A 26,595-nucleotide genomic window follows, 5' to 3' on the forward strand; every position below is an offset into this window, starting at 1 on the left:
CTGGTCCTTATCAACTTGTTAAGATCTTCTGTAATCAGCAGCTTGAACATGTTGAGGCACAGGCCTTTTTATTATCACTAACCTGGCACATTTTTGCAATCGTTGTCCTTCTTGAATTGAAGTGAAATGTCACAACTTTTACCTTAAAATTGTGTATTGTGGAATTTACTTGAGTCAACGAGCACTTTGTTGGCTGTTTGAGGACAACGTCCAGGTCAAATACACCATTTGTTTTTGGCTGGAACATCTAATCTTAGAACAAAATGTTCAGACACACCTTCAGGTAGTGTGTCCTTCCATGGGCCAACTCATTCAAAATAGAGGAATCAGAGCCCCACTTTCACATAATCCCCCACATGCTCAGCTCCATAGTGTAATGTCAGGGCAAGTGTTAATCCAGCAAATGATTTAGCACCTTGGCAGGCTCAGTGCCGTTAGGATTAATGTGTTAAAAAGATTGGCACATACCAGCCACTTTAGCCCTCAGGGAGAAAGACGTTTTATATCAGTTCACACAGAGAGAAAGTGATGAGTAATATGTCAATGCCATCTTTTCTCTCCGACCGTCTTCAGATCCAGAGGAAGAATGACATCTTCCAATTGTAAAAAATGTATAGATGGGGCGCCTGGGTTAGCTCAGTTGGTAGAGCGGGCGTCCATGTATCAAGGCTTGGTCCTGACCGCGGCGGCCCGGGTTGGAATCCGGCCTGTGGCCCTTTCCGCATCCACTCTCTCTCTCTCCCCCCTTTCCAAGACTCTATCCACTGTCCTCTCAATAAAATGGAAAATGTCCCCAAAAAAATAACTTTAAAAAAAAAAAAAAAAAAAATGTATAGATGCAGCCAGATTTTTTGGATGAATTAGAGGAAAAAGGTAACTGAGCTCCGGGTCAACAAAATATTGAAGGTGTCAGATTAAATCACCACTGGAAACCGGTTTGAACTGATATCAGACAAATATTCAGGCCGTTAAATCATGCAACAATGAAGATACTGTCTGAGGACGAGTGCAAGCGTCCTCTCAATTTTCTTTTTGGCACCACGTTTGTGCAGGATTTCGGTGTCGGCGCGGGCCACCGAGCCAGCGATGTCTAAACGTTGTCAGTTAAAGTAACCGGTCTTGTTTGCACAAATTACAAACTATAATCCTTTTGTACTCAGACATAGCAAGAACATTTCCTCCAAACAGAATCTCTATCATGATTTGAACCTCTAAGATCTTTACTGAAGACATAATATGAGGCTAGTCAAGCCAGGCCAGATATACACACTTGAATTAACCACATGACTGAGTGAGTTTCATCAGTTTAGCCCAGTTCTTGAACTCTTTTTAAACTCAGTCCTGTTTTCTTCTTCCTGCCCTATTTTATCGGCCCTTCTCTAAGCCCACACACTATAGAGTGGAACATTTTAATACTTTAATACTCACCATTTTTCAATCTATTCCCTCCTTTGCACCTTGCTCTCCACTCACACACTTAGCCTTTTAGTATCACGCAGGTACTTCTTTGGACTCTGGATTTCAAAGTGCGTGCTTGAGATGCATCCGAGCGTGAAGATGTCAGGGAGAAAAATAATGACAGACCAGGCAGCTTAGCTTGCTACGACCTGTGATGTGTTAGTATAGTATTTTTTCTGTTCTACTCAGTCTCACGTCTCTAAGTCAGAATGACAGATATTTCCTTCTCAGCTGATTTTAATCATTGACACTCTTCACTCACATGTCAGCCATTCTGTAGATAGCACGACTGAACAAGAAGCGATAAACATCAGTGGACGCACAACACTCTCTACGTGTCTATCACAAAGCTTACACGTTACATACAGTACTGTACACACACCTACAAACAATTAATCACACATGGTGAAAATTTAATAGCTTACCTGCCACAAACTATCTGTCATTCAAGATAAGATCTCTGAGCCGTAGCTAGTATACACTGACATAATGGCATGGGAGAGAATGACTGCTATGATCCAGATCAATGTTAACCTGCTTCAACCTGAAAACAGAGTGAAGTTCATACTGAAGGCCAAAGTCAGTTTGTGTAAACATGAGAGAACAGACAGGAGAGAAGGTCTAGCGAGGTTGCAGATTGCAACTTCTCCCATGTGCCAAGCATATATAGGAGAACTACGGTGGCCGACGTGAAAACGCAAATGGCCCTAGCTAGAGGCAGTTGTTTGAGTAGCGTAGGTCGTTTGGAGAATGGCGGAGTCAGTGCATGGAGTGTGTGTGTACGTGGGAGGTGAGTGGTGAAGCAAGAGAGAGAGAGTGCGGTGGCGAATGTGTGTGAGCGAACAAGTGAGCTAGCGGAGCAGAAGACAGAGTTAGTTTAGCTTATAGAATATCAAGTGAATAGTGGAAGTTGCAGTTTGTGCAGAAATAAATGCTGCAGCTCGTCAAGACCAACAGAGGTTTCCTGTGTCCTGTTTCCTGGTGGCTGAGTGGAGTGACGGGGGTTAACTCCGGAGCGTGTAACATTATCGACTGCGGCCCAAGCAGGAAAAGTTAACAGTGTATATTTGTCTGTCCTGAGCTACTGTAGAAACATGGCGACTGGAGATATAAACGGCTCATTTTAAGTTTACGAAAACATGACGATTCTTAATTTCAGGTCATTATACACTAAAGAAAACGTACTTATTATTATTATATTCCATTTCTGCCAATAGATCCGCCTTAAATGTTACTCACTGTTCCCTTAAAAGGTGATAATATGACAGGGCTTGTAGCTTGTTTCAGCTGCCCCTATACGTGGCAAAAAGAACAGTTTACCAGAAGTGGTTTAGAGCATTGAAGGGATGATTGGGATAATACGGGGTGTGTTAAGGTTAGTTAGATGATTCAGTGCTCTCCTTTCACACAGAAACGTACTGATGTTAAATTGCCCGTCAGCAAGACACTTAATCCCTGATTGCTTCAGCAGAGCTGCTCTTGGCATCAGGACGCTGCCAACCACTGTGGAGTTGATCAGCTTTCGGGGTTAAATAAGTCCTCAACACCTAATCCACATTTAGACTAGTGCCACACCACCGCCCATACAGATTCCATCAGCAGTCATTGATATTCAAGGCTCCTTTACACCCAGAAGCTTTAGAAAACAACAATGGACTTTTCTCATTCACAATCAGAGTAACTGAAAGATTTGAACACCTGAGGGATAGGAGATCCATACAGCTTATTCTGAATGGAGTACTTACTGCAGAGAGTGAAAAGAGCTTGTTCTTCAATCTTAGATCGCAGAAGTACCGACACAGAACTTGAACTAGAACATGATAATGGCAAATCAGAGAAAAAAATCATGGGCCCCTTTCCAGAGAGACCCAGATTTACAAATAAATGATGTCTCGTGCAGGGGATGCATTTTCCTAATTTGACTTTTATAGTTATATCATAGCCTTTTCAATCCAGTATAAATCCAGTTGTGTTGTTTTGCAGTAGACAGGTGTGCTTCCTGAGCGACTTCCACATGGCTCTAGAAAGCCTGTAGTCATGTAATTTGATGTAATGTGTGTTTCGAAGGCTGCAAACACTGGTGAGGATAGCAACATAGATATGATTGAAATAGCGCAGCACTCGATTATGACCCTTGGACAGGGTTAAAATAATCAGAGGTCTGATTTCATTAGTGCTGGCAGAGAGGAAGGATATTATTCAGCAGAGCAACCTCACCAGCTTGTTGAAACAACATCCTGCAAATCCCTTGTCTCATGAACTCTGATTCACTCTAGTTTCACCCTCTTCACCTCTCATCCTGCCTGATGCCTACTCTTCTGTCTCTATGTTCTTACTGTATATCTTCAGGGATGTGCAGAGTATCCTTTGCCCTGTTTGGCTGAAGTGCATTTGCTTCCAGGTAATTAATAGCAGTATATTGCATCGTCCAGGAAAGAAAAAAAACAGAAGAATTCTCCATGAATGAAAAGAAAATGATAAACCAACAACAATGAATAAAGAGACAGTGAAATACTGCATTTAAAGACATCTTGAAATAACAGTTTTACACTGAAGGAGAATGTATGGGTGGGACTAGATAGTGCCAACATCAGGATGAGTAATGGGAACACTCCTCCTTCTCACAGTCGTTTTCCTTCGCTCTCTCTCTCTCTCTCTGTGGCAATTTGCATTCAATGATGTCTTTATTTCCCATCATCCCCTGGCAGTTTCCTGTGCCAACCGAGCGATCTGTGCCAACTTCCTGACCATGCCAATCCAATCACAGTAATCTCTCAAAGGGCCAGAGGCCAAAGAGCTGCAGCTGCGTTCCCATATACATGTATGCATAAGGCTCTGATGGCACCAAACTTCTATCTGTTTAAACCCATTTTACGAGGTGGATGTTCTGCTATAAACAAAAAAACAACCCAAATATGTTTCTAAATTAAGTTTTTATTTCATCTTAAGATAGATGGCAGAAATTCCACAACCATATTTTTCATCTGCAGTAAGTGCTCAGCTACAATTACAGCTAGCCGTTTACAGGTATCCATGTTTAAACAGGAGGACCACCACTCCGTGTCATATTTTATTTTCTATCATATACATTTTTTCAATTAAAGTTTAATTAAATTAAATTATCATTATTATTATTTACAATTTATTTGTTATTTTACACCTTGTTTCACTCCTGCTTTTGGCTCCCACATGCATCTTACACAATATATAAAAGACAAAGTAAAATGAGTATTTGAGAACAGTTTATTAATAAGGATATTAAGCAGAAGATTAATGACACAACAGAGTAGCAGGACACAGTTTATTACAGTAGGTTTATTTAATGGTTTAGTTTATTAAATTAGCAGCACAGTGGTTTTCAGAGCGTGGGGAGAGAAACCATACTACTGTAGCTAACTGGTTGTTTGTTACATCCTGGTGTTCCTGCATACTGCTGCAACAACAACATGTTAACTGTTAAACCTTGATAAAGTACATTTAATGATTTCCCTTGACAGTGACACGCAGCACAACTCCTTCCATGGCACACCAGTGTGCCTCAACACACATGCTGAGAACCATTATGACAACACAGTACTATATCGGAACAACAGAGAGTCACCTCTATGCTTGATATGAAAAACATTGCTCGGTATCATGTACAATTATGCACTAACAAGAATCACACTGTGTTCACTGCAAAGATTTCTCAACATTTCAAACCACAGATAGCCGTTTGTAGCTCACAGTTAACGGAGAGCTTCCACAGAATGACGACTGGGAACATCAAATTAGTAATTTCACCTTCACAATCCAAATTATTTCATTATAATTATTACCCAAAAGAGCTGTATATTCTCATTATTTTATGTTTTGCAGGTTTATTAGCATATAAAATATATTTTTTTACATTTTCAAAAATCCCAAATTGCTGTCAATACCCCTCTCTGGTCTTATCCCAGGTTTATAAACCAGTTTCCACTTATCTGTACAATATGTGCATTGGTATGTGTTGGCAAGAGCTGTGAAAGATGAAGGGATTGGCTCAAATTCAAAATCTCATCTCATTTGGGTATAACTTTAAAGGTGCAGTGTGTTGGATCTAGCGGCATCTAGCGATGAGGTTGCAGATTGCAACCAAAGTGAAACTTCTCCGGTGTGATAAGCTTGTAGGAGAACTATGGTGGCCGACGCGACATGAAACGAAACGTGAAAACGCGAATGACCCTCTCTAAAGCGAGTGTTTGTTTTGTCAGTTCTAGGCTACTGTAGAAACATGGCGGCCGGCTCCGTGAAGAGGACCCACTCCCTGGGTAGATATAAAACAGCCCGTTCTCATTCCCAGGGCGTCAAATATGATTGATGCTTTGTCCCTGCTGTCGGCATTTGATACCGACACACAAGGCACACGAGGGGGGCGGGAGAAAAACAAGGCTTTCATCCAGGAGACCGCTGTTCGTATCCTGTGCGTTACATTACAATCAGCTGTTCGTTCATGTCCCCTGTTCACAACGTTCAGTGTCATTTTTACTGTACAAACGTAGTAGTTTTAAGCCCATCCATGTTGTTTTTTCCTAAACTTAACTATAGTGATTTTATCGCCTGAACCTAAGAAAGTGTTTTTGTTTAATTCACAACGTTAAGCACGTGTTAACTGTGACTGAAAAGTGACATCAAGGAGCCTGACAAAGCCTCAGTATGTGACAAGCTAGGATGTCCGGCTCATTCTGAGGTACAAAAACACAACGTTTTTTTATTTTCAGGTTATTATACACTTAAGAAAACATACTTATTAATACTATATTCCATTTCTCCATTAGATCCCCCAAAATGCTACACACTGCTCCTTTAAATAGTAATCAAATAATAGCACATTTGTTGACAGATAATGATGTAAAAGCATCCCACTAGCTAACATTTGGGCTCACTGCCCAGATAACGCACACACATGTACAGTAGGATCTTAATGGTATTTCTCAACCATCAGTCACACTCCTTCATGAATAGACACATTTATATGGGAATTCTGCTATTTTCAAAAGATTATGGGACAAAATGATGAGGAGAAATTCAGTCACAAGCTGGCAGAAATGCACACAGTGTCCTTCAGCTGGTTCATTTGCTCTGGTTTGAATGCATTAATCAGTATTCCAGTTGTCTGTCCTGCTGTTGTGTGCAGTTTGGGGGGTTTGAGATTCAACAGACAGCCGGGAGGACTTGATAGTGCTAATTAACATGAATTATATTTAATTCACACGTTTGGATCTGGGCTCAGCTCTACTCTGATCACTCTCTTGACACTCCATCTCTTACATGGATACAGAGATAACACATGTATGAGACTCAGAAACGTTTAGTATTTTGTTGGACGTCTTAAATATTGTCTTATTATTGCAGTTTTGGAGACCAGTCAGCCTTTGAAATCACCGTGACAGTTCAGCTTTTGCATATGACAACGAGATGTCAAATTATTCATTGTTCAGGCAGACAGTTGTGTCTTCTTGCTCTTACATGCGGCCCATATTTAGTCTTTTCTTGTATTAGATGCTTTGTATTGTTTAGGACACTTTCCTTTTTAACAGAGCTTTCTGTTGAGGATGGCTGTGGCAGTGAAATTGAAGTTGAAATGGAAGCTTGTCTTGTTTTCCAACAACTACCAAGACTATAAAACGGTATTATATGTGTAGAAATGTCAAACTACCAGAGGACACAGTTTTTTTGGGTGAGATCTCAGCTATTAAGGAGTCATTTTTTGGAGGAAATAAACATTTGAGCAAGTGTTACACCGTTAAAACTCTCAGCATACTTGCTGCAGAAATAGTAATAAAAATCACCCAGCTTGCACGAACAAAAGGCATGTTTGTGTGAAAAAAAGTGCCGGATGGGCTTCAGTTTGCACAGACTTACAGGCCAAACTGTCAAATGCTTCATTATGCTGCGTGGCCATCTGTAAACGGTCTGAAGTATCGCATAATTGGTTGTTTTGCCTATCTAGTGCTGAGTTCTCTTCAACATTATCACATCCTTCACTGTAAGTACACTGCTGCTACAGTAAAAAAAACCTTCAGCCTTCAGTATAGCTGTCATGGATCTTTGTCTCCGTGGGGGATACGGTACATAACGTAAAGGTCAAACTAAACAAAACACCCCTGAACGTCCAAGTCAAAATCTGCTCTGTTCTATGTTAATCTCTATTTACACATCAAGCCATTGTTATCTATAGAAATTCTTTATATAAATATATAATATATATATATTTGTATTTACATCTCTCTTCAAAAAAAGTCAGTAGTGCTGTGCAATCTATCCTATCAGAGTTAAATACACATAAACAAACACATGTAGAGGTCAGTACAAGAGGTAACATAGAAATGCATACGGTGCACCTGCAGCTGTGAAGAACCGACAGCGTGTCCCACCCAAAAACAAACACAATCAGAGTGGTTGAGTGCTCACAGAAACTCCAAATACTCAACTTCACCACAAAACACGTGTGGCTGTCTCTCAGTCTTTTTGTCTCTGTCAGACTGTCTCTCGGTGATCAGCGGTGTTGCCATGGTGACAGCAGTAGGAGCAGCAGGGTGGCCAGGGTCAGAGGTTCACCAGACAACGTGTGGGCTGAGCCTCGAACAGCCACCTGACAGAGAATATGAAATCAGATTATATGAGAAGGAGCAGAGTAGAGGAATAGATGAAGGAGAGAATGGATGTGAAAGGACCTACCTTTGGAGGTGAGAGGTTATGAGGAGGGACGGGGCGACGAGGAGGAGGAGGAGCCATGTCCTTTGTCGCTGGACTACGACCGCTGGATGTATCACCTGTCTCATCACCTGAACAGATGCAGAGAAAGACAGTACATAACAGTATAAATACACAAAGTATAGCAGTGGCTCTGTACCCAACAGCCTTATCAGATGAGTCCCCCTTTATCAACCCCACCTGTCCTGCCACAAATATGTTAATTTTAACTGTAAACTGAAGGTTATTTAACGCTACAGTATTAATAATATGAAGTGGATTGTGTTATTTAAGTCTTTTTATACACGACATAGTGATCCTGGAATTATCCACCCTGGTCTCACTCTCAGGGCGTCAAATACCGACGCTTGGGCTGCAGCCATTGGCGTCTTGATACTGAGGCACCGAGGCACCCTTTAGCGTCTGTATGAGACGCACCAGGCTTTCAACTAACGCCAATGAAAGCCCATCCATGTCAGTATTAGACGCTCAGAGCAACGGGCTTAGTATTAAGAGCAAGAAAGTCTGTTAAGGGCAGGAGGGAGGGGGTGGTGGATGGGTCAAACAGACACAGGTATTTCACCCAAGGGACCAGCGTTTGTGTTCAGTGTGAAAACAAAAGTTGAGTAAATTTTACTGATGATGTAATGTCACTTGACGTTACGTCAGAGTCAAGACATTACGTCTGTAGCTTAAGTGCTTAAGTGACATTACAAGCGCACTTAATTTTATTTAATTATGTTTTTTCTAACCCTAAACAAGCAGTTTTGTTGCATAAACATAACCGCCATTGTTTCCCAATGTTAACCACGCGAGAACCTTCTGCGTCAAGATACTACGCGGCAAAATATGTAGAGTAGGGAGATCATGTTTTTTTTTGTTTTTTTTCAAGTTTCCATTCATACTGCTACCACAGCTGGACTTTTCAGCCATTTATTCATCATTACAAAGCCCGCCTCCAGCCTGTTTTACTTCCTGTTTTTTGGTTAACGTTCTTTCTCAAACAGAAAATGGGGGGGTGGCTAATAGTCAGACGGAATTCATTGCCATGGCAACCAGATTGCATTGTTTTTCAACCCAGTTTAGATTAAACCAGTTTAGATGAATTTCCGCCGTTTGCAATGCAGTTTCAGGACGTTTTGGAGGTGCACCGTCCACCAGCACCGGCCGCTCTCGCCTCAGCTCCAGCCTCAGCTCCAGCACTGACACCGCACCGGGCTGCACTGAGGTTTGTTTATTTCTCTAACAGACTTTTCTCTTGTTTTCTCTTGAGCTGAAGTTGTACGCTCCCCGGTGTAACCTCCAAAACGGCTTTGGCTGCTTTCCGTTAATTAATCTCCAGGAGGAGGAGACGGTAAGGAAGAGAACAAGTGAGAGAGATGGTCAGTGTATTATTTCGTGTAATCCACTGCGTTGATTGGACCCGTTCTCGGCACACACAAATGCCATTGTGAAAGTAAACACACTAAAGTGGAGGAAACTAAAAATAAAATGAAAACCCTCAGTTAGCTAATGCAACAAGTCGGGCTATCTAACTACAGCAAGCTAGCTAACTAACTAGAAAGACAGATAACAACAGACAGATAAAACAGATTTATCGGTTTCCAGCTGCTCAGACTCAAACGAGCATGAGAGCACCTGCACAGGCTTGGAGGATGACATATAACCTGCAGCTTCATACGTCATATTCCCATTTCAGCAGCAACTTTCTTTTTTCAACTTTGAGCACAAAATAAAGTTGTTTTTGGCAAACATTGTGGCTGATCAACTTAGTCAGGAAATGACTCAAATAAATATGAAAGATCATAGAAATGCCAAAATAGACTGGAGGGGGCTTTAAGCCATCGATTTTGACTTTTCTGCCCACTTTGCTATCCATTTTTCACACAATCTTAATCATAGCAGGTGGTGTTAATGTGTTACAAGTGACTCAGATTGATTAGAAGTGTGTCTTATGCAGTTAGCTCACCATAGCTGGTAGTTTATTGGTTATACTAAAGATGTGAAGTATAAGATCATATTATATCCCCCTTTTTTTTATTTAATTTTGCTTTGACTTCTCTTTATTTCTGTTAACCAATTTAACGGATTTTTTTAGTTTTAGTTTTAATTTAATTATTTATCGCCTTTTTCCATTTGCTCTTATTATTGTTGTTTTTTCATTTACTGCCCTGTGTGAAGCACTTTAAAACTCTGTTTGCTCTACAAATAAATATATTTTATCCAAAAGAATGTATTATATTGCATGACAATAATCATGAGGAAATACAGTACTTTGTTGATCTAGTTTTACAAGCAATGAGGCCACATTTCACTGACATTAGTGTCTGACAAGATCAATTAAATGATGACATTTGCCAGGCCTTTGCAATCATTTTGAAAAATCTAAATTAAGAGTAGCCCCATAAATAAATAAGTCTATAAATCAACAGTCTGAGTCAAGAGTTGTGGAAGTCATTTCTGGTTCTGTTTTTAGTCGCATGATTGCACAAGATCTTGCATTATTTATGGCTGTTTTTTGTTGTTGTTTAGACCTGAAAGATTTATGAATTTCACCCCACCCACCCGCAGCTTCGCACTAATACTGTTACCTTGCACACACAAACACACACAAACACGGATGTGTGGAATGATGCTTCATTTAATGGGCATACAGCCGGACTTCACCAGATGCTGCTTTCATATGCATGTGTGTCTGTGTGTGTGTGTTGGCGGTACTCCAGCAACTCATCAGAGGAACTCAGGTAAATGAGTGGATTAGGACAGGAGGGAGGAAGACTCTGCCGCCGGCTATACCCACACACACACACAGTATCAGCCAGAGACATTCTCATACTCACCTGCGCTGTCACAAAAAACACTCGCAACATGCTCTATCTTGGCACACACACACACACACACCTACACACACACCTGCTCTGGCAGAAATCTGATTCGGTCTCTTACAATACACATTGTCCTGCAGTACAATAGACAAAGAGCCCCTTTCAGTCGCTGAGGAATGAGGTGAGTTGTTGATGTTCACACACTCACACAAATATTATATCTCACAAAAATACAGACATGAAGAAAGTAGGAAAGCACCCATATAAACACACACATAAACATAAGCACACACACACACACAAAATGTTAGAAAAGGGAAAACACAGACATTGACACTCTCCTACAAAAAAAAAAAATCTGTTTCAGAGACGCATGATGTGTTTTTGTTTTTGACTGTCTGTGATGATAATCCAGATGATTATCTCACAGCAGAACGTTTACTAATTAAGAGTCCTTTATTGTGGGCTCTCTTGACAAATAGCTGCATGGAGCAATAGAGGACTCTGGGTTCATGGCTGTGCATGTGTGCGTGTGTGTGTGTGTGTGCGTGTGTGTGTGTGTGTGTGTGTGTGTGTGTGTGTGTGTGTGTGTGCGTGTGCGTGTGTGTGTGCGTGTGTGTGTGGTTTGTGTGCATCTGTTCCCACCAGACCTGACAACCTTGTGCCACATCTGACTTGAACCTGTTTAGGGAACAGAGAGGAATCATATTTTTATTGCCTTTACACTATAACAAGTGTAGTGTGGTATCTTCATGTCTCAGTTTTAGAACAATATCTTTTACTTTTGTCGTCATAGCTCTCAAAAATTGGTAATCATGCCAACAATCTGGCCTTCTTTTGCTCTTATAGGGAGCTGGTTTAGATGAAAAAATGAATTAGGCCAAAAGGAACATCATACAACATTTTCCTTAATAGTTTACACTGAAGAGCCTGAGCAAGGTGAGTGAGTTACACTCATATTTGAAGGTAAATTAGGCAGCGAAATGATGATTTTAGAGGATTAATGGTAAAATAATATCAAAATTTGTGTTACAAATAACTGTTTGATATGTAAAGGTATAACACACAATTAGGGTCGTCAAAGTTAACGTGATAACAACGCAAATTTGGTTTAATGCCACTAATTTCTTTAATGCATACTGGTATCATATGAAACTAGAACACTTAAGGAATCCATTGGTACCAACAACGTCATACTAGGTTGTTGAGAAGGAGGCTAAATAACGCTCCAAACCTGCACCAAATTTTGGTGAGGAAAAACTGGCATGGCCATTTTCAAAGGGGTCCTTTGACCTCTGACCTCAAGATATGTGAATGAAAATGGGTTCTATGGGTACCCACGAGTCTCCCCTTTACAGACATGCCCACTTTATGATAATCACATGCAGTTTTGGGCAAGTCATAGTCAAGTCAGCACACTGACACACTGACAGCTGTTGTTGCCTGTACGGCTTGAGTTTGCCATGTTATGATATGAGCATATTTTTTATGTTAACGCAGTACCTGCGAGGGTTTCTGGACAATATTTGTCATTGTTTTGTGTTGTTAAATGATTCACAATAATAAATATATACATACATTTGCATAAAACAAGCATATTTGCCCACTCCCATGTTGATAAGACTGTTAAATACTTGACAAATCTCCCTTTAAGGTACATTTTAAACAGATAAAAATGTGTAATTAATTTGCGATTAATCATGGACAAACGTTTTGAATTTGAATCGATTGACAATCCTAGTAACAATAGATTAAAACAAATATTTTTTTTCAAAACATATGTCAATATATCTACAGTATATGGTTAACTATCAGTATAGAAAGTACAAGATATCAACCAGCCACAATAAAATGCTACACATTAAAGGACTAGTAATAATGACTAAACAATAACATATTCAACAATAAACCCCTAAGTTTTTTCTGCAAAATGGGTACTTTGGATATTTTGATAATATAAATATATTTTGCTGATGATACTATGTTTTACGTACACTTTTGAATGCAGGACTTTTGCTTCTTAGATATACTGTGGTATTGCTTAAGTGGACGTTTTGAATACTTCCTCCACCACCGACTAAATGTTAAACACAACTGAAGATTAAAAGCTGCGTCACAGCTGGCTGCCATATGAGTCACAACACTGCCAATTATTTTTCCAACTAAGAAATAAATTTTTTTAGTCAATAACATATATATATATAAAAAAAAAAGTGAAAAAACTTCAACTGTCTGAAATACAGATATAAAAATGATATAAAACAGAGAAGGGCAGCAAATCCTTACATTTTTGCCTGATAAATGATTTATTGATTATCAAAGCATGACGATACGATAAGGTTCATAATTAGACACAATGTCTTAAATCACTGTCACTCCAACTTTGACAGGCTGCTTTGCATGTGCATATGTATTATCGTGTGTGTGTGTGTGTGTTCTGAAAGCAGGTGCCAACACGCAGTCTCCTCCTACATGCCCTTCGGCATGTTTGTCTCTTAGCAACAATCCAGAACATGTCACATGTGGCAAATTGGCTACAAATACGTGCGCACACACACACACACACGCTGCCAGAGATGAGTGATGAACAATGTCACTGGTCATACTCATGGGGTGGTTTAACCTTTACTAGAATGAGTAATGAGCGTTTGTGTGTGTGTGTGTGTGTGTGCGTGCGTGCGTGCGTGCGTGCGTGCGTGCGTGCGTGCGTGCGTGTGTGCGTGCGTGTGTGTGTGTGTGTGTGTTTGTGATAATAAGAATGCAGGAGTGACATTTGGAGGATCCTGTCAGAAAGTTGCAGTAGTAGATAGCGGATCCCATGTCAGCCAAAAGTTTCAGCCTTCTTCATTGGCGTCTAGCTTCCACCTCCATTCACGGTTTGCATCCTCAGAGGAGCTGAACTGACAGTTTACAAGGAAGGACAACCATGTATTACAATGGCTGAAGAGGAGAGCATCAGTGATACATCATCCCCTCCTATCCAAGCAAATAAATGTGTCCTCTTCACCACTGACTTGTAATTTAGATACTTTTCTGAAATAATAAGATAAAAATGGAATTGGATTCAAGCATTTGCCAAAGGGTGACAGAAAGCAGGTGGAGCAGGGCCATAAATCAGAGCTGTGGTGACCCAGAGAAAACAGACTGGCTGCCAAGCGCTCAGTGCATCTCTCTCTCTCTCTCTCTCTCTCTATCTCTCATACACACACATATGCCGCTTTCAAAGGATTTGGTGAGGTTTAGTTGCAAAAAGAACATTGTAAATGACTGAAAACTGACTATTTCTATACGTAACTATGATCAAAGTCATGTGGAAAATACCACAAATGAATAACAAAAATGCATTAAAACACAACGTAAATCACTGAATTCAGTCCGAAAATGTGTCTTTTATTATTTATTTTTTTTTAAATTGAATTTCTTTACTTTTCTATATTCAGATATTAGGCTGGTCTCTTAAGCAATTATTTTTTTCTCAGTCAAGAACACTTTCAAGTCCCATGCTAAATCTAACAAACTCATGATCATTAGAAAATATCCAACATATTTTTTATGGTGATTTAATTTGGTAAGGCTTCAGTATTTTATTGAATAAATCTTTTCATTTGGATAAATAAATAAATAAATGTTCATCTGTGTCAAATATGAATGACAGTAAGCTATTGTTGATAAGAAGCAGCATGCCTTAAAATAAACACATTTTTGCAAATGTAATGCTGGTGTATTTTACCCAACTGAGATACTTCTATTGTTTTGTTTTTGATAATGTTTCTGCATTATAGAAGCCAAACATTCTGCATCCAAATGATTATCCAGCCAAAATCACCATCAGTACCCGCGGTGCTTTGTTCCATTGTAATGTTCAGACTTTAGCATCCCTGCCTCACCTGTAACAAGCATCCCAAAACATCCATTACCTCAGCATTACTGTGTTTAATTCTATTTTCATGCATTCCTGCAGTCTGCCGTCTGAAACTAAACCCGACTGACAACACAGCATCTTCCTAGTAACAGCAGACAACACTGTGTGTGCGCGCTGCACGTGTGTGTCCATAAACACGGTGTGTGTCACAGAAACATGTTAGTTATGCTTTGATCGGACTGATCTGTGTGCAGAGCACAACTAAATCGCTGCATTTTAACGTGTTAAAGGAAGCCTTGTCTTGCCTCAGAAGGTAACCTCAGATATTTATGTGTTTATTATCTATATACAGTATGTGTGTGTGTGTGGATGGAGTGATAGAAGGAAGCAGTATCTGATAAATTGAAAAGTGAACTAACAGCAAAGGTGAATGTGTGCGTGTGTGTGTCTGTGCGTGCGTTAATGATCACGTTTGATATCAGATGCCTGTGGTGTTTTGTACAGAACTGTCAATTTAGGCCCCAATTACGCCCAATCGTGTTGCTCCTCAATCTGTGTGTATACAACAGACATTCATTCTCTCTCTCTCTCTTACACACACACACACACACACACACACACACGCACACACACGCACACACACACACACACACACACACACACACACACAAACACACGCACACACATGAAGCGAGGTGACCTTGAAAAGCGTCTGGATAGCAGGTGTGTGTGTGTGTGTGTCAGTGTGTGTAGGCGTGTAAATGTATCCCTAGCATTTCCAGCTGAATCAGTAATGAGCATTTCATTACTTCAGCCTCAGTTCCCCAGGGAGGAAACACACACACACACACACATACACACACACACACACAGAGCAGGAAGAGCATGGTTAAAGGTAGCGGTGGATTATACCCTCAGCAAGTACTTATCGGAATCAAATTATAAAACGATACCGAAATAAAATAACTGAGAGGGAAAGAAAGACAAAGGAAAGAAAGATAGAAATAACAGTCGGCTATATGAACTCTGAACATCATAGTGAATACATCTTGGTGATATAACGCAACACCAATGGCTACTTTCTGAACACACAATAAGCCCGCCAACACACTGTACTGTATCTCTTAATATTCTTTACTGCTGTCATCTTGTTATTTATGGACTGAAAGAAAGAGTATTATGAAACTGGCTGGCCTGTCAACTTGCTCATTTAGACGACAATCTATAGACACTGAATTCATCAAATGTGTCCCTGGTGGGTAATTTGCCTCGATGGTTTCAAGCATTTTAGTAAGCGTATACAGAACTGTATTATACTGAGTGATAGTGATGCTCCTTATCTCAGAGAGAAGGAATGAGAAGTCTTAGCAGCTCTAAGGCTTGAAGGGATTACTCAAAGATGTTCAATCAGTGTTACATTTATATAAAATAGCACTTGTTGGGTTTTCACTTTGACAGGCTCTTTGGTTTTAGCTACCAACTGGTTGACCAAGGAAGCATTGTGTTGCTACTACTCTAATTCTTCATTTAAACAAAAGTCTACAGCCAAGCTAGAGAGGCTGTACATAGCCGCAGCGGTGTTTTGAGCTAACAATGCTAATATGCTGATGTTAAGCAGATACAATATTTACCATATTTGCTTAGTTGAGCATGTTAGCATGCTAACATTTACTAGCTATCAATAAAACACAAAACACAGCTGAGGCTGATCGGAAAGCCACAATTTGTGCAGGTTTTTGGTCAGAAACCAAAGGATTGGACAAATTGAAATTGATGAGAAGTTAAAGGTACAGTGTGTAGGATTTGGAGGTATTTAGTGGTGTGGTTTCAGATTGCAACCAACCGAGTACCCCTCCACTCACTCCTCCCTTTCCAAGACTGCAGTAACGTGCAGCTGCCGAGTGCAAAACCGTGGTAACGCCGTTCGCACTGTTCAGAGCCCATCCTTACCATAATAACACTACTTTAGGAGCAAGGTAAGTCAGATGGTGGCTGGCGGTACCACGGTTTTGCACTCTGCGGCTCACGTTACCACAGTTTCACAAGCGTGTCAACTATGTTGGCCTTCAGGTAACGTAAAAGCGCAAAAGGCTCTCTCTAGAGTCAGTGTTTGGTTTGTCCGTTCTGGGCTACTGTAGAAACATGGTGGCACAACATGGCGGACTCCGTGAAGAGGACCCGCTCCTTATGTAGATATGAAGGGCTCATTCTAAGCTAACGAAAACACAACAATTCTTAGTTTCAGGTGATTATACACTAATGAAAACCTAGTTATGAATATTATATTCTATTTCTGCTAATAGATCCCCCAACATGTCACACACTGTTCCTTTAAGAGATCACCAAAGTGATTAGAATTCATTCTGAGAGAGACCTGAATGCATATATAAAAAGTTCATGGAAATCCATCCAAAAGTTGTTTGAGTTGTTTGTTATTTGTACCTCATGGTGGCGCAAGAGGAGAAGTCAGGGGATCAGCAAAGTCATTAGGGTTCATCGTCGGGGAAACATGAATGTCTGTATGAAGTTTCATAGCAATCCATCTGAAAGTTGTTAAGATATTTCAGTCGAGACTAAAGTGGTGGACCGGCCAACCTTGCCATCCCTTGAATCCCTTTTTTGGTTAATAAAAAAAAAAAAATCCCATAATTTGAACTGGCAAACTCAATTGCTTTGGGCGAAATTGTAACATGTTTCTTCAAGCATCCCCTCAAGTCCATCATTTCTTACTTTGGGTTGAAAAACAGGCAGGCGGTGATGCAATTTTTATGATGGAAGATCAATACACGGTTGCTGAACTGAAATATGAAAGTACCAAAAATGATAAACCTCACTGGTGTATATATAAAAAAGAGACTTTATTAATGTTACTGAAATGTCTGTTTACTTTACTGTTTACTATACATACTGCATATTAAAGTGTTGTGATGGAGTGAAAGACTCACTTCATAATCAAGTCAATCAACTGGCTGATCTCCAAAAAACTTGTATTTATTGACTGATTGTGGACGACAGCCTGGTCACATTGTCTAGTTTGCATCACCGTCATCTGCTCCATTGGTCCCAAATTACCTATGCGGGGACGTAGTTTAAAAAGTAATAACCAGGTTAATGGCTAGTGCTTGTTTTCAAATGGCTATAATAACGGTTAACGGTTTGACTTGCAGTGAAGCATCTTCCCAAGGTCACACTCAGCGAGGTTAAGCAGAGCCTCCGGTGGAATCATAAAACCTTTGGAGGAAACACGTAGGGGAAAAAAACATGAGCTTAAGACTGCAGCGTGAATGCAGCGAGGGGACTGTGATTGGAGGTGGATGAAAGGATGAACGAAGCGGAGTGATTGGTTGAAGGTTGTACATCAACGCAGGCCAGTGGGGGTGTTTGTGTCTGTGGATGCTCATTTGAATACAAGCTGGAGGTGCAGCTAGAGAAGGCGAGACAAAGCAAGGGCTCCTCTCAAAAGGTCAAGTGTGGGAATAACAGCATCACTGCAGAGAGGAGGACTAATAAGCAGATGATGTCTAATCAGATTTGCATGAACAAACTCACTCAGGTGTAGAGACAAGCAGACAGGTTGATAGACAGGCATCCAGTGAGACAACGGGACATGAATATATAAGGATGCTTGATAGAGGTTACGGGTGTGTTGAAAGCTTGAGTGCAGGGAGTCAACCGTGCACGTAGTTCCTCAGTAGATATTCTCCGATGTGCAGCATTTCATGTACGGTTCAAATCTTTTATCTCTCTTGGGGTGAGTTGAACAAAGGGAGAGCCTCGAGTCGCCTTGAATAAGAGAGACAGTGAGAGCAAAGTGAATGTGTAATTCTTTAATGAGCCGCATCTCCTGCCCCGAGGATCTATCATTTTAACTCTACTGCTTATTAACCATCGCCACATGCTGAATACACACACACACACACACACACACACACACGCTCTATCATTGTGAGTTCCCTTTCCCTTCTCTCGACACCCACTGTTACCCCCTGTCGCCCCCTCCTGTATCTGCTCCTCCCTATCTCCTTCTTCCATCCCCTTGATTTCCGTGTGTGTGGGTGTCTTTGCGTGGGTGTATGTGTTGTGTATGTGTGTGTGTGTGTGTGTAACAGCTCTCGTCAATATACCCCAAGCTGTGAGAGTTGGAAAACAAAAGCAAAATAAAACCAAAGAGCCGAGGACAGACAAAGAGCAGCAATTAAAAGAGAGAAAAAAGCCAGATTATAAACAACACAGCTAATCTCAATGATCGTACACATTTGATTTATATGCAATTACTTTGCTTTGCCAAATGTATTTTTGGTAGAATCATAATTGCTTTTTCCAATCCACATCCATACCAGACAAAAGTCAGAGGGAGCAAGTTGGTGAATATATTTCTATAATTTTGTTATCGTTAACGATCCCTTGAAAAGACCGAAACCAACAATGCATTAGTCCATCTCTCAATACTTTCTGACTTCTGTAACCTGTCAGCTCCAAGCCCATTCGTTACTGAAGATGTGTATCTTAAAAGACATCCATCTATCCATCCATCCATTATCTGTAACCGCTTATCCTACTCAGGGTCACTGGAGCTGATCCCAGCTGACATTGGGCGAAGGCAGGGTACACCCTGGACAGGTCGCCAGGCTATCACAGGCCTGACGCATAGAGACAGACAACCATTCATGCTCATATTCACCCTTACAGGCAATTTAGAGTCAACAATTAACCTAACCTGCAAGTCTGTGGGAGGAAGCCGGAGAATATGCTAACACGGTGAGAACATGCAAACTCCTCACAGAAGAGCCCAAGCCAACCCTCTTGCTGTGGGGTGACAGTGTAACCACTGGACCACCGTACCACCCCTCTTAAAAACAAGTAATGATTATATACTTAACATAAAAAAGGCTACGTAAATTCCTAACTCCCTAAAAGTTCCTAAATCCCGTAACTCAAACAGGAGTAAGTGTATTTGTTCGGGGCTAATTTCAGCCATAGCGTGCTAGTTCAGGCTGTTCTCGTACACTGTTGGAAGATATACCTATGAAAAGTAATGCTCTGTAATTTGTATATATCCCACAAAATCTATTTGCATCTAATCCACGTAATCAGGAATTACCAGGAAGTATAAAGAGCAAGGGCCGCGGGATATCTGGGTGGGTCAAAAAGGACTGTGAGTCACCTAACTTCTGTACTTAAACGCTACTTCCACAACCTTTTCCTAAACCTAACCAAGTAGTTTTGTTGCCTAAACCTAACCAAGCTGTTTCATGTGAAGATGGCAGTTTATTTTGAAAAGACTGTATGCATGTAACGAGCGTAAATTGACACATGTTGCTGGACATTCGTAGGAAAACGCAGAAAATAAGGACTAACTTTTCGTAAGATATCATATCAACCGTTGCAGGAGGATACATTGGCTAGTAATTATGTGGGATTGACTCAAAATGAACTATAGTGCTCATGTTCATCTTTATAAAAGGAACATGTCATAACAGCATGGCTCTCTGATGTGTTTTTAATAGTTTTTGGACAACAATGGAGGTCGTACCTTTGGCCTTCATTGTTGTCCAATAAGAGGCATAAGGAATACTGTAGGATCAATTCATTGTTGGTTTCAATAGGATTTGTTGACAGTATGAAAATTATAATATATATCTTTCTATATTTTCAAATCAGCCCTGACCTTTTCAGTGTGTAAGTAAGACCACGACCACCGTGCTTTAGTTTCCAGGAGCAGAAAAAATACAGTGTGTTGATGGTGAACATTTTGCTGATATATTCAGTGTGGACAGTCAACAGATGACGAATCTGTTTAATATACAGTAAACACTTCTTTAGGTTAGTAACAAACAAACCATTTCCTATCCACTCCTGCATATCCCTCATTAGTTGTATATAAGTAAAATTCTTAGGAAACAGGAGTACTCTCTTGTGAAAATAAAGCATGACAGGAAAATGCTCAGTCTGGATTTCCAGAGAAAGCAGCTGTATCAGAGGGATTCTGATTGCATTCATAGCATATTTTACACCCTTGTGTTCTCCAGTGCATGCGTGTACAAGAAAAGCAGTTTCATTTTATAGCCCTGATCAAACCGATCCAGAGGCTCGCTCTGGGAACTTTTATAGTCACGGGTGCAGATTCGGAGCCTCGCCAGGCTTTTTATCGTTCTCTCCGGCTCCCTTTCGACAGATGCTTACGAATGCAGATCAAACTGTCCTCAGGCAGAGGGGGCAACATGGAAAACACTGGCCTTTCCCTTTAAGATGAAATGGCTTCTAAAGGCTTTGTGAATGTGGCCCCAGGGAAGTGGGGGAGAGGCCAGAGGAGCAAGGAGGAGATGATGGAGGAGGCAAGACAATGAATAGAAAATGGTTCAGCAAATTTACAGTATCCGGTTGTATGTCCATTATTTAGTCCAGGATTGTGATAAGAACCAAACAATGACTGCATTTTGACTGCAAATCAAACTATGCTTTAACCACATCCCAATGGAGGTATAACGAGATTACAGAAAGCACAATGTAAAAATACAATAAGTCACTTTTCCAAAAGAGATGGCACAAGATCTGCCACACCTCCTCGCTTTCTCTATCTCTCCATCTCTCCCTCCCTCTTTCTTCATTGTCATCAAATAAGGACCCATGGGAGGACGGACCACCTGGTAACCATGGTTACGGGGATTGAGTGCCCCTCGCGAGTACACATTCTCTTACATACATTCACACACACACGAAAAACATCCTGTTCTTGGTAAAGATACAAAGAGCGTATGAATGTATAAAGTATGTAGTGAAACCTGCTTGAAATGTGTTTATCCATGTTTTTATTTGCAGTTTAGCAGCTTTTTCTTTTTGGACAACATGAATCTGTAAGACATATTGTCATAGTGGGGATTTTGTAAGCAGCTTCAAACCGATGTGTTATATATGAAAGCTTCTTTTAAGGGAAAAGGATCGGTGCTTTCCAGACTTTACTGAGTGATTAGTGGTTGCAATGTGACTCATGGACACCTGGAGGAGGTTTTAGTATCCACCACCGCATCCATAGCCATTATAATGACACAGCACGGAAGAGAAGAGAAGAGAAGAGAAAAGAAGAGAAGAGAAGAGAAGAGAAGAGAAGAGAAGCTGTGATTACATTTACATTATTGACATTATAGGACCTGGATATGTCTGGGGAGACAGAGAGATCGGAGAAAAGGGCAGTTGAAGACGGGATTGTGCTGGTTTGAGGGGAGAAAATCAATCGGTTTAATCTCTGTGAATTCAAGAGGAGGGGAGGATGAGAAATGACTAAACAAAGAAAGAAAAATAATAAAAAAACAGAATATTAACTCCGTAACAGACTGTGTTTAATGGCATACGTGGCATTTTTTGTGATTATTATCGCATCACGTTAAAACACATGTAGATAATATTAATAAATAGCTAATCTATCTGATTGTTGACAGTAATGCAGAACTCCATAGCAACTTTAGCATGAATTAGCAGTGATCCTTTTAATGGCAACCTTTGACCTTGTGTATCTATGGGCATATATCTTCTTCTATTCACATCCCACATAAAATACACTCTTTTGCATAACCTTCAGCATAACTACAATGTAAGAGAAAAAAAACGACAGTATATGCTTTTTCTGGCTGGACTTCACTGCCTTTTTGTAAAATGGCACAAGTAGCGCTAACTTAAGCTCCCTGCCTTTAACTGCTCATATGTTGAAACGTCTGCCTTTCTTCTTTGCTTTTGATCCGTGAACAATGTTTGCCAACTGATTCTCCCTCTCTGTTCTGAGATCAACTTGTGAATGGACTTAAATCAAATAATAATAGGATGTCTCAGCATGACTAAAATAACTTCCCCACTGTTAAATAGGCCACATAAATAAAACACATGCTTGGCAATGAGGTGTTGAGTTCTGATGTTTGATTTCAGCTACTTGGCTGATATCGCCTAGCTGCACCCCACCTCTACTTTCTCTTGTCCCTCTTCAGTATTCAACAAAGCTCAAATGTCAGGAGAATTAATTAGAAGACAGGGAGGATATTTCCTTCATATTATCAATCCTTGTTTATATCTGCAGCCGAGGGATAGACAGAGAACTTTAGCTCAATCATGTGTGCGTAAAAGAAAACAACGGGTCGATATTGAGAAAGATATTACGAGTCAAGAAGCAGCACACGACCGGATCCGTTTCAGTCAGTCAGACAGAGAACTGGGCCATCCATAAAACATAGTGGATTACACACAGAGACGTTGCAGTAACAGATGTACCGCCTGCACACACACAACTACACTTAAATCTTACATGTAAAGCACATGGCGAGCACGCACAAGAGGCCATAAACATTCATTTGTGTATGCACGTCCACATCCACACACTCTCTTTCTCACGCAAGCAGAATTTTCTTTCCGTGCTCTTCCTCTGCTGTGAAATATAATAAGCTCCACATTTCAGCCATTCAGACTTAGAGATTTGTAGGCAGAATCTTAAAAAGAAAGAGAGAGAGAGTCAGAAAGCGTGGACGGGCAGATTTAGTGGCAGATCTATCCAAAAGAAAATCAGTGCATTTATTCATTTGATGGTGTTTTATTTATTTATACGTTAGCTCAGAACTACTGATTTAATACAGTCCAGGCATAAGAAGGACAAATAATTCAAAAAAAAATAAATGAATCCCCGTGATTTGTGTGGTGTGGTTGATACTGCATCACTCTTTCAGCTTCAGCGCGTGCGTGAGGCTTGTTTATATGCATAGAGATGCCGACGACGAGCGGGGAGACATGCATAAAATCCCCTTTTGTCACTCTTTATTGTGATCCTTTCTCCTGGAACTCGTTGTGGCTTGAGAGACACGATCCCCATATGCTGCCACCACCAGCTCGGTAAATCATAACTAGCAATTTTCTCTGTAAATAGCCAATGTACCAGTTTCAGGCCCAGCGGGAGGCGTGAGCTTCCGCCGATCTGACACATTAAGGTTAGTCTAAAGGGTAAGACAAATGTACCAACACATACTATTACTTTTAGAGCCGTTAAATAAGGGGGCGATGCAGTATAAGACAACAAACCTTTTAAATGTATCTTGTCATTAACAAATGTATCTTGTCATTAACATAGTCTTCCATTCACAACTACTATTTCAACAGTTTTTTAAAAATAATCCTTCCAGTCTTAAACCTTCCTCCTGCGTTTGGGTTCACCTTACTACACCGTAACGATATAATCTTTATCTCTCTTGCAAGACAGACTGAAAAGGTTACAGTAGATGGAGCTAAAAATAAACATTACTGACTGAACTGGCTAAATCAAAGAGAAAAAGATTTAATTATTTAGCTTTTTTCCTGGTAGCAAATATCCCATGGCCTGGTACCAGTCCACGGCCCAGGGGTTGGGAACCACTGACCTAAAGTTCAGTATCGTAACAAGCTACACTCGTGCTTTGTGTCACTGTACGTATACACACACACATACTCATGAATCCAGTAATGACGAGGACAGTGCAGGGATAATTAGTGTGACAATGACCTTTGACCCTATTACAATCTGCCCTCGGGGAGAGGGACCCCACCATCCAGTGACATCACCAGGGTGTTGTGTTCATGTGGGGGACACGACCTCTGATCATGGGTAACAAAGAAAAGAACGAACACTGCTTTAGTAAATTATGACGATCAATCCCAGGAAGCAAGAACGCCTCCAACACAAAACTTCTATTCTGTTCCAGCACAATTTCCATTCTGTACAGAAGAAACTATAGAAAACACCAACAAACACTGTTAAAACATTTATTGGTTTGACCTGAAAATAATTGGCCTGGGTCACCCCAATATGACCATAGAAAGTCCAGTCACATACCACTTGGGTGTCATGGAAAGTTCAGTCACCATAAAGGTGGTCGGGGTCTCCTCGTATGTTGACCAGTTAATCAACGTATGTGTTTTTCCAGCTAAAGATAGACACGGACAGTGAAGCTTTCCATAGCGTTAAGAGGAGGGTGTGTAGCTGCAGTGTGTGAGCAGCGTTTGAGGACTGTTTGTCCTTCAAACCTCTGGTAAGAGATGACATTGATGTTTGACAAAACACTGGATCTGTTTGCTCTTATTATTATGTGGGAAAAGACTAGTTTGGAAGAAGATTGCTACAGTTTGCAAAATATTTGGTGTAAACCATCTGACGAGTCTGATAAAAGTACTTTAAACTTATTCTCTGAATTAGCTTTTTACTATAAGTGATGGGGTCATACATGAACACACTGCCACAGTACAATGACTATGTTTACATGAACACTAATATTCCACTACTATCCAGAATATGACAATATTCAGAATTTGATATTAGATGTAAACAGCATATTCCGTTGGGATTTTCTGAATTAGGCCTTATTCCGAATGGAGCATTTTCCAATTAAGACATGTGGGATATGCCGATATTATTCAGATTTTAGGAGCATTCTTTGGACATCTATACAGCGCATTAGGAATATGCATCTCAATTGGGGATTTTATGGCAGTTTGCGACACACGGCCTCTTGCCTGTTTACAGCCAGCTCTGTGTGTTGTATACAAACCAACCAGCCAACAAAGTGCAGAGATGCATGGCCAAAAGAATAGTAGGAGAAACACACCTAATTTTAAACATTATGAAAGACTTGGATATCAAAATGTTTGGATATGTGCAAATATATATTGGATATGTGCAAGAAGGTGGTTGAAGGAATGAAAGAGGGAGGCTGTGTTCTCACGGTCGAACAATTCCGCCAACGGTTACGTTAATATTACGGAGTATGCACAGCTGCATGTAAACAGGAATATTAGTTGAATATTAATTTTCATTAGCCATGTAAACAGCTTAGTAGGAATATCATTGAAAGTCCTGTGTTTGTTGGACCAATCCACCTCCCCCTTCTACCCACCATGACCAGTCGTTCTCACACTAGCTCTGAGCGTAGCATACTTACGCGGATGCGTTTACATTTCATAGACCTTTTCGTGCCACCGGGCTGGCTTATATATTAAATCCCTTTCATATTTACAAGCGTCTATAATACACAATTGACTTTTTTGACTATACTACCACTACTACTACTACTACTACTACAGTGCTCCAAAACAGACTTCTCACATTGAAAAGGGTGGTACAATTTAAGTATACCCCTTATTTTTTGGCCTTATCCTTCCGTTACCTTATAGTAAGAAGAGGATATTCAGGGGAAACACTGGACACTAAAATGTTTTTCAGGTCACGAACAGAAATCATTACATTTGGTCAATAAACCTCAATATAAAGCAACATTTTCTCATCAACAATTTAAATTTTACAGCAAATGTGAACTACATCCACTCTGTGGGATTGCCTCAAGGCTCCTATGGGTCCCCAGATCTCCCTGTTACACCCATGTATTATGCATAAGCACGAGCCCGGTGAACAAGTCAAGAGATAAATGAATAATTACGGTTTATTTTTTCCATTTCTGTTTTTGGGATGACCTGGTTGTCGGTGCATCCTTTATCCCGACCGAGGAGGAAATAAACTGCTGAGACCAGCAGAAAGAGAGAGAGATGGAAAAAGAGAGAGAGGAAACAAGAGAGAGAGAGAGAGAGAGGGAGAGAATTGACGCTTTGGCAATGTTGTTCACCTAACAGTCATGCCAATAAAGCATATTGAATTAAATTGAATTGAATTGAGAGAGAGAGAGAGAGAGAGAGAGAGAGAGAGAGAGAGAGAGAGAGAGAGAGAGAGAGAGAGGA

General features: G+C 40.5%; 1 protein-coding gene across 1 annotated transcript in view; it reads right to left on the reverse strand.

The window, feature by feature from the left end:
- Positions 1 to 7,748: 7,748 nt before the first annotated feature.
- The window catches only part of LOC119489019 (glypican-5-like), a 53,371-nt gene continuing 34,524 nt past the window's right edge, over positions 7,749 to 26,595 (reverse strand). The window contains exons 10-11 of the mRNA XM_037771124.1: positions 8,161 to 8,267; positions 7,749 to 8,074 (exon numbers count right to left, since the gene is read on the reverse strand). Of these exons, the coding sequence (XP_037627052.1) occupies positions 7,979 to 8,074; positions 8,161 to 8,267 (203 nt within the window). The 3' untranslated portion in view covers positions 7,749 to 7,978. The remainder of the gene's footprint in view (positions 8,075 to 8,160; positions 8,268 to 26,595) is intronic.

This window comes from Sebastes umbrosus, chromosome 5 (assembly GCF_015220745.1).
Source record: "Sebastes umbrosus isolate fSebUmb1 chromosome 5, fSebUmb1.pri, whole genome shotgun sequence".
Classification (NCBI taxonomy): Eukaryota; Metazoa; Chordata; class Actinopteri; order Perciformes; family Sebastidae; genus Sebastes; species Sebastes umbrosus.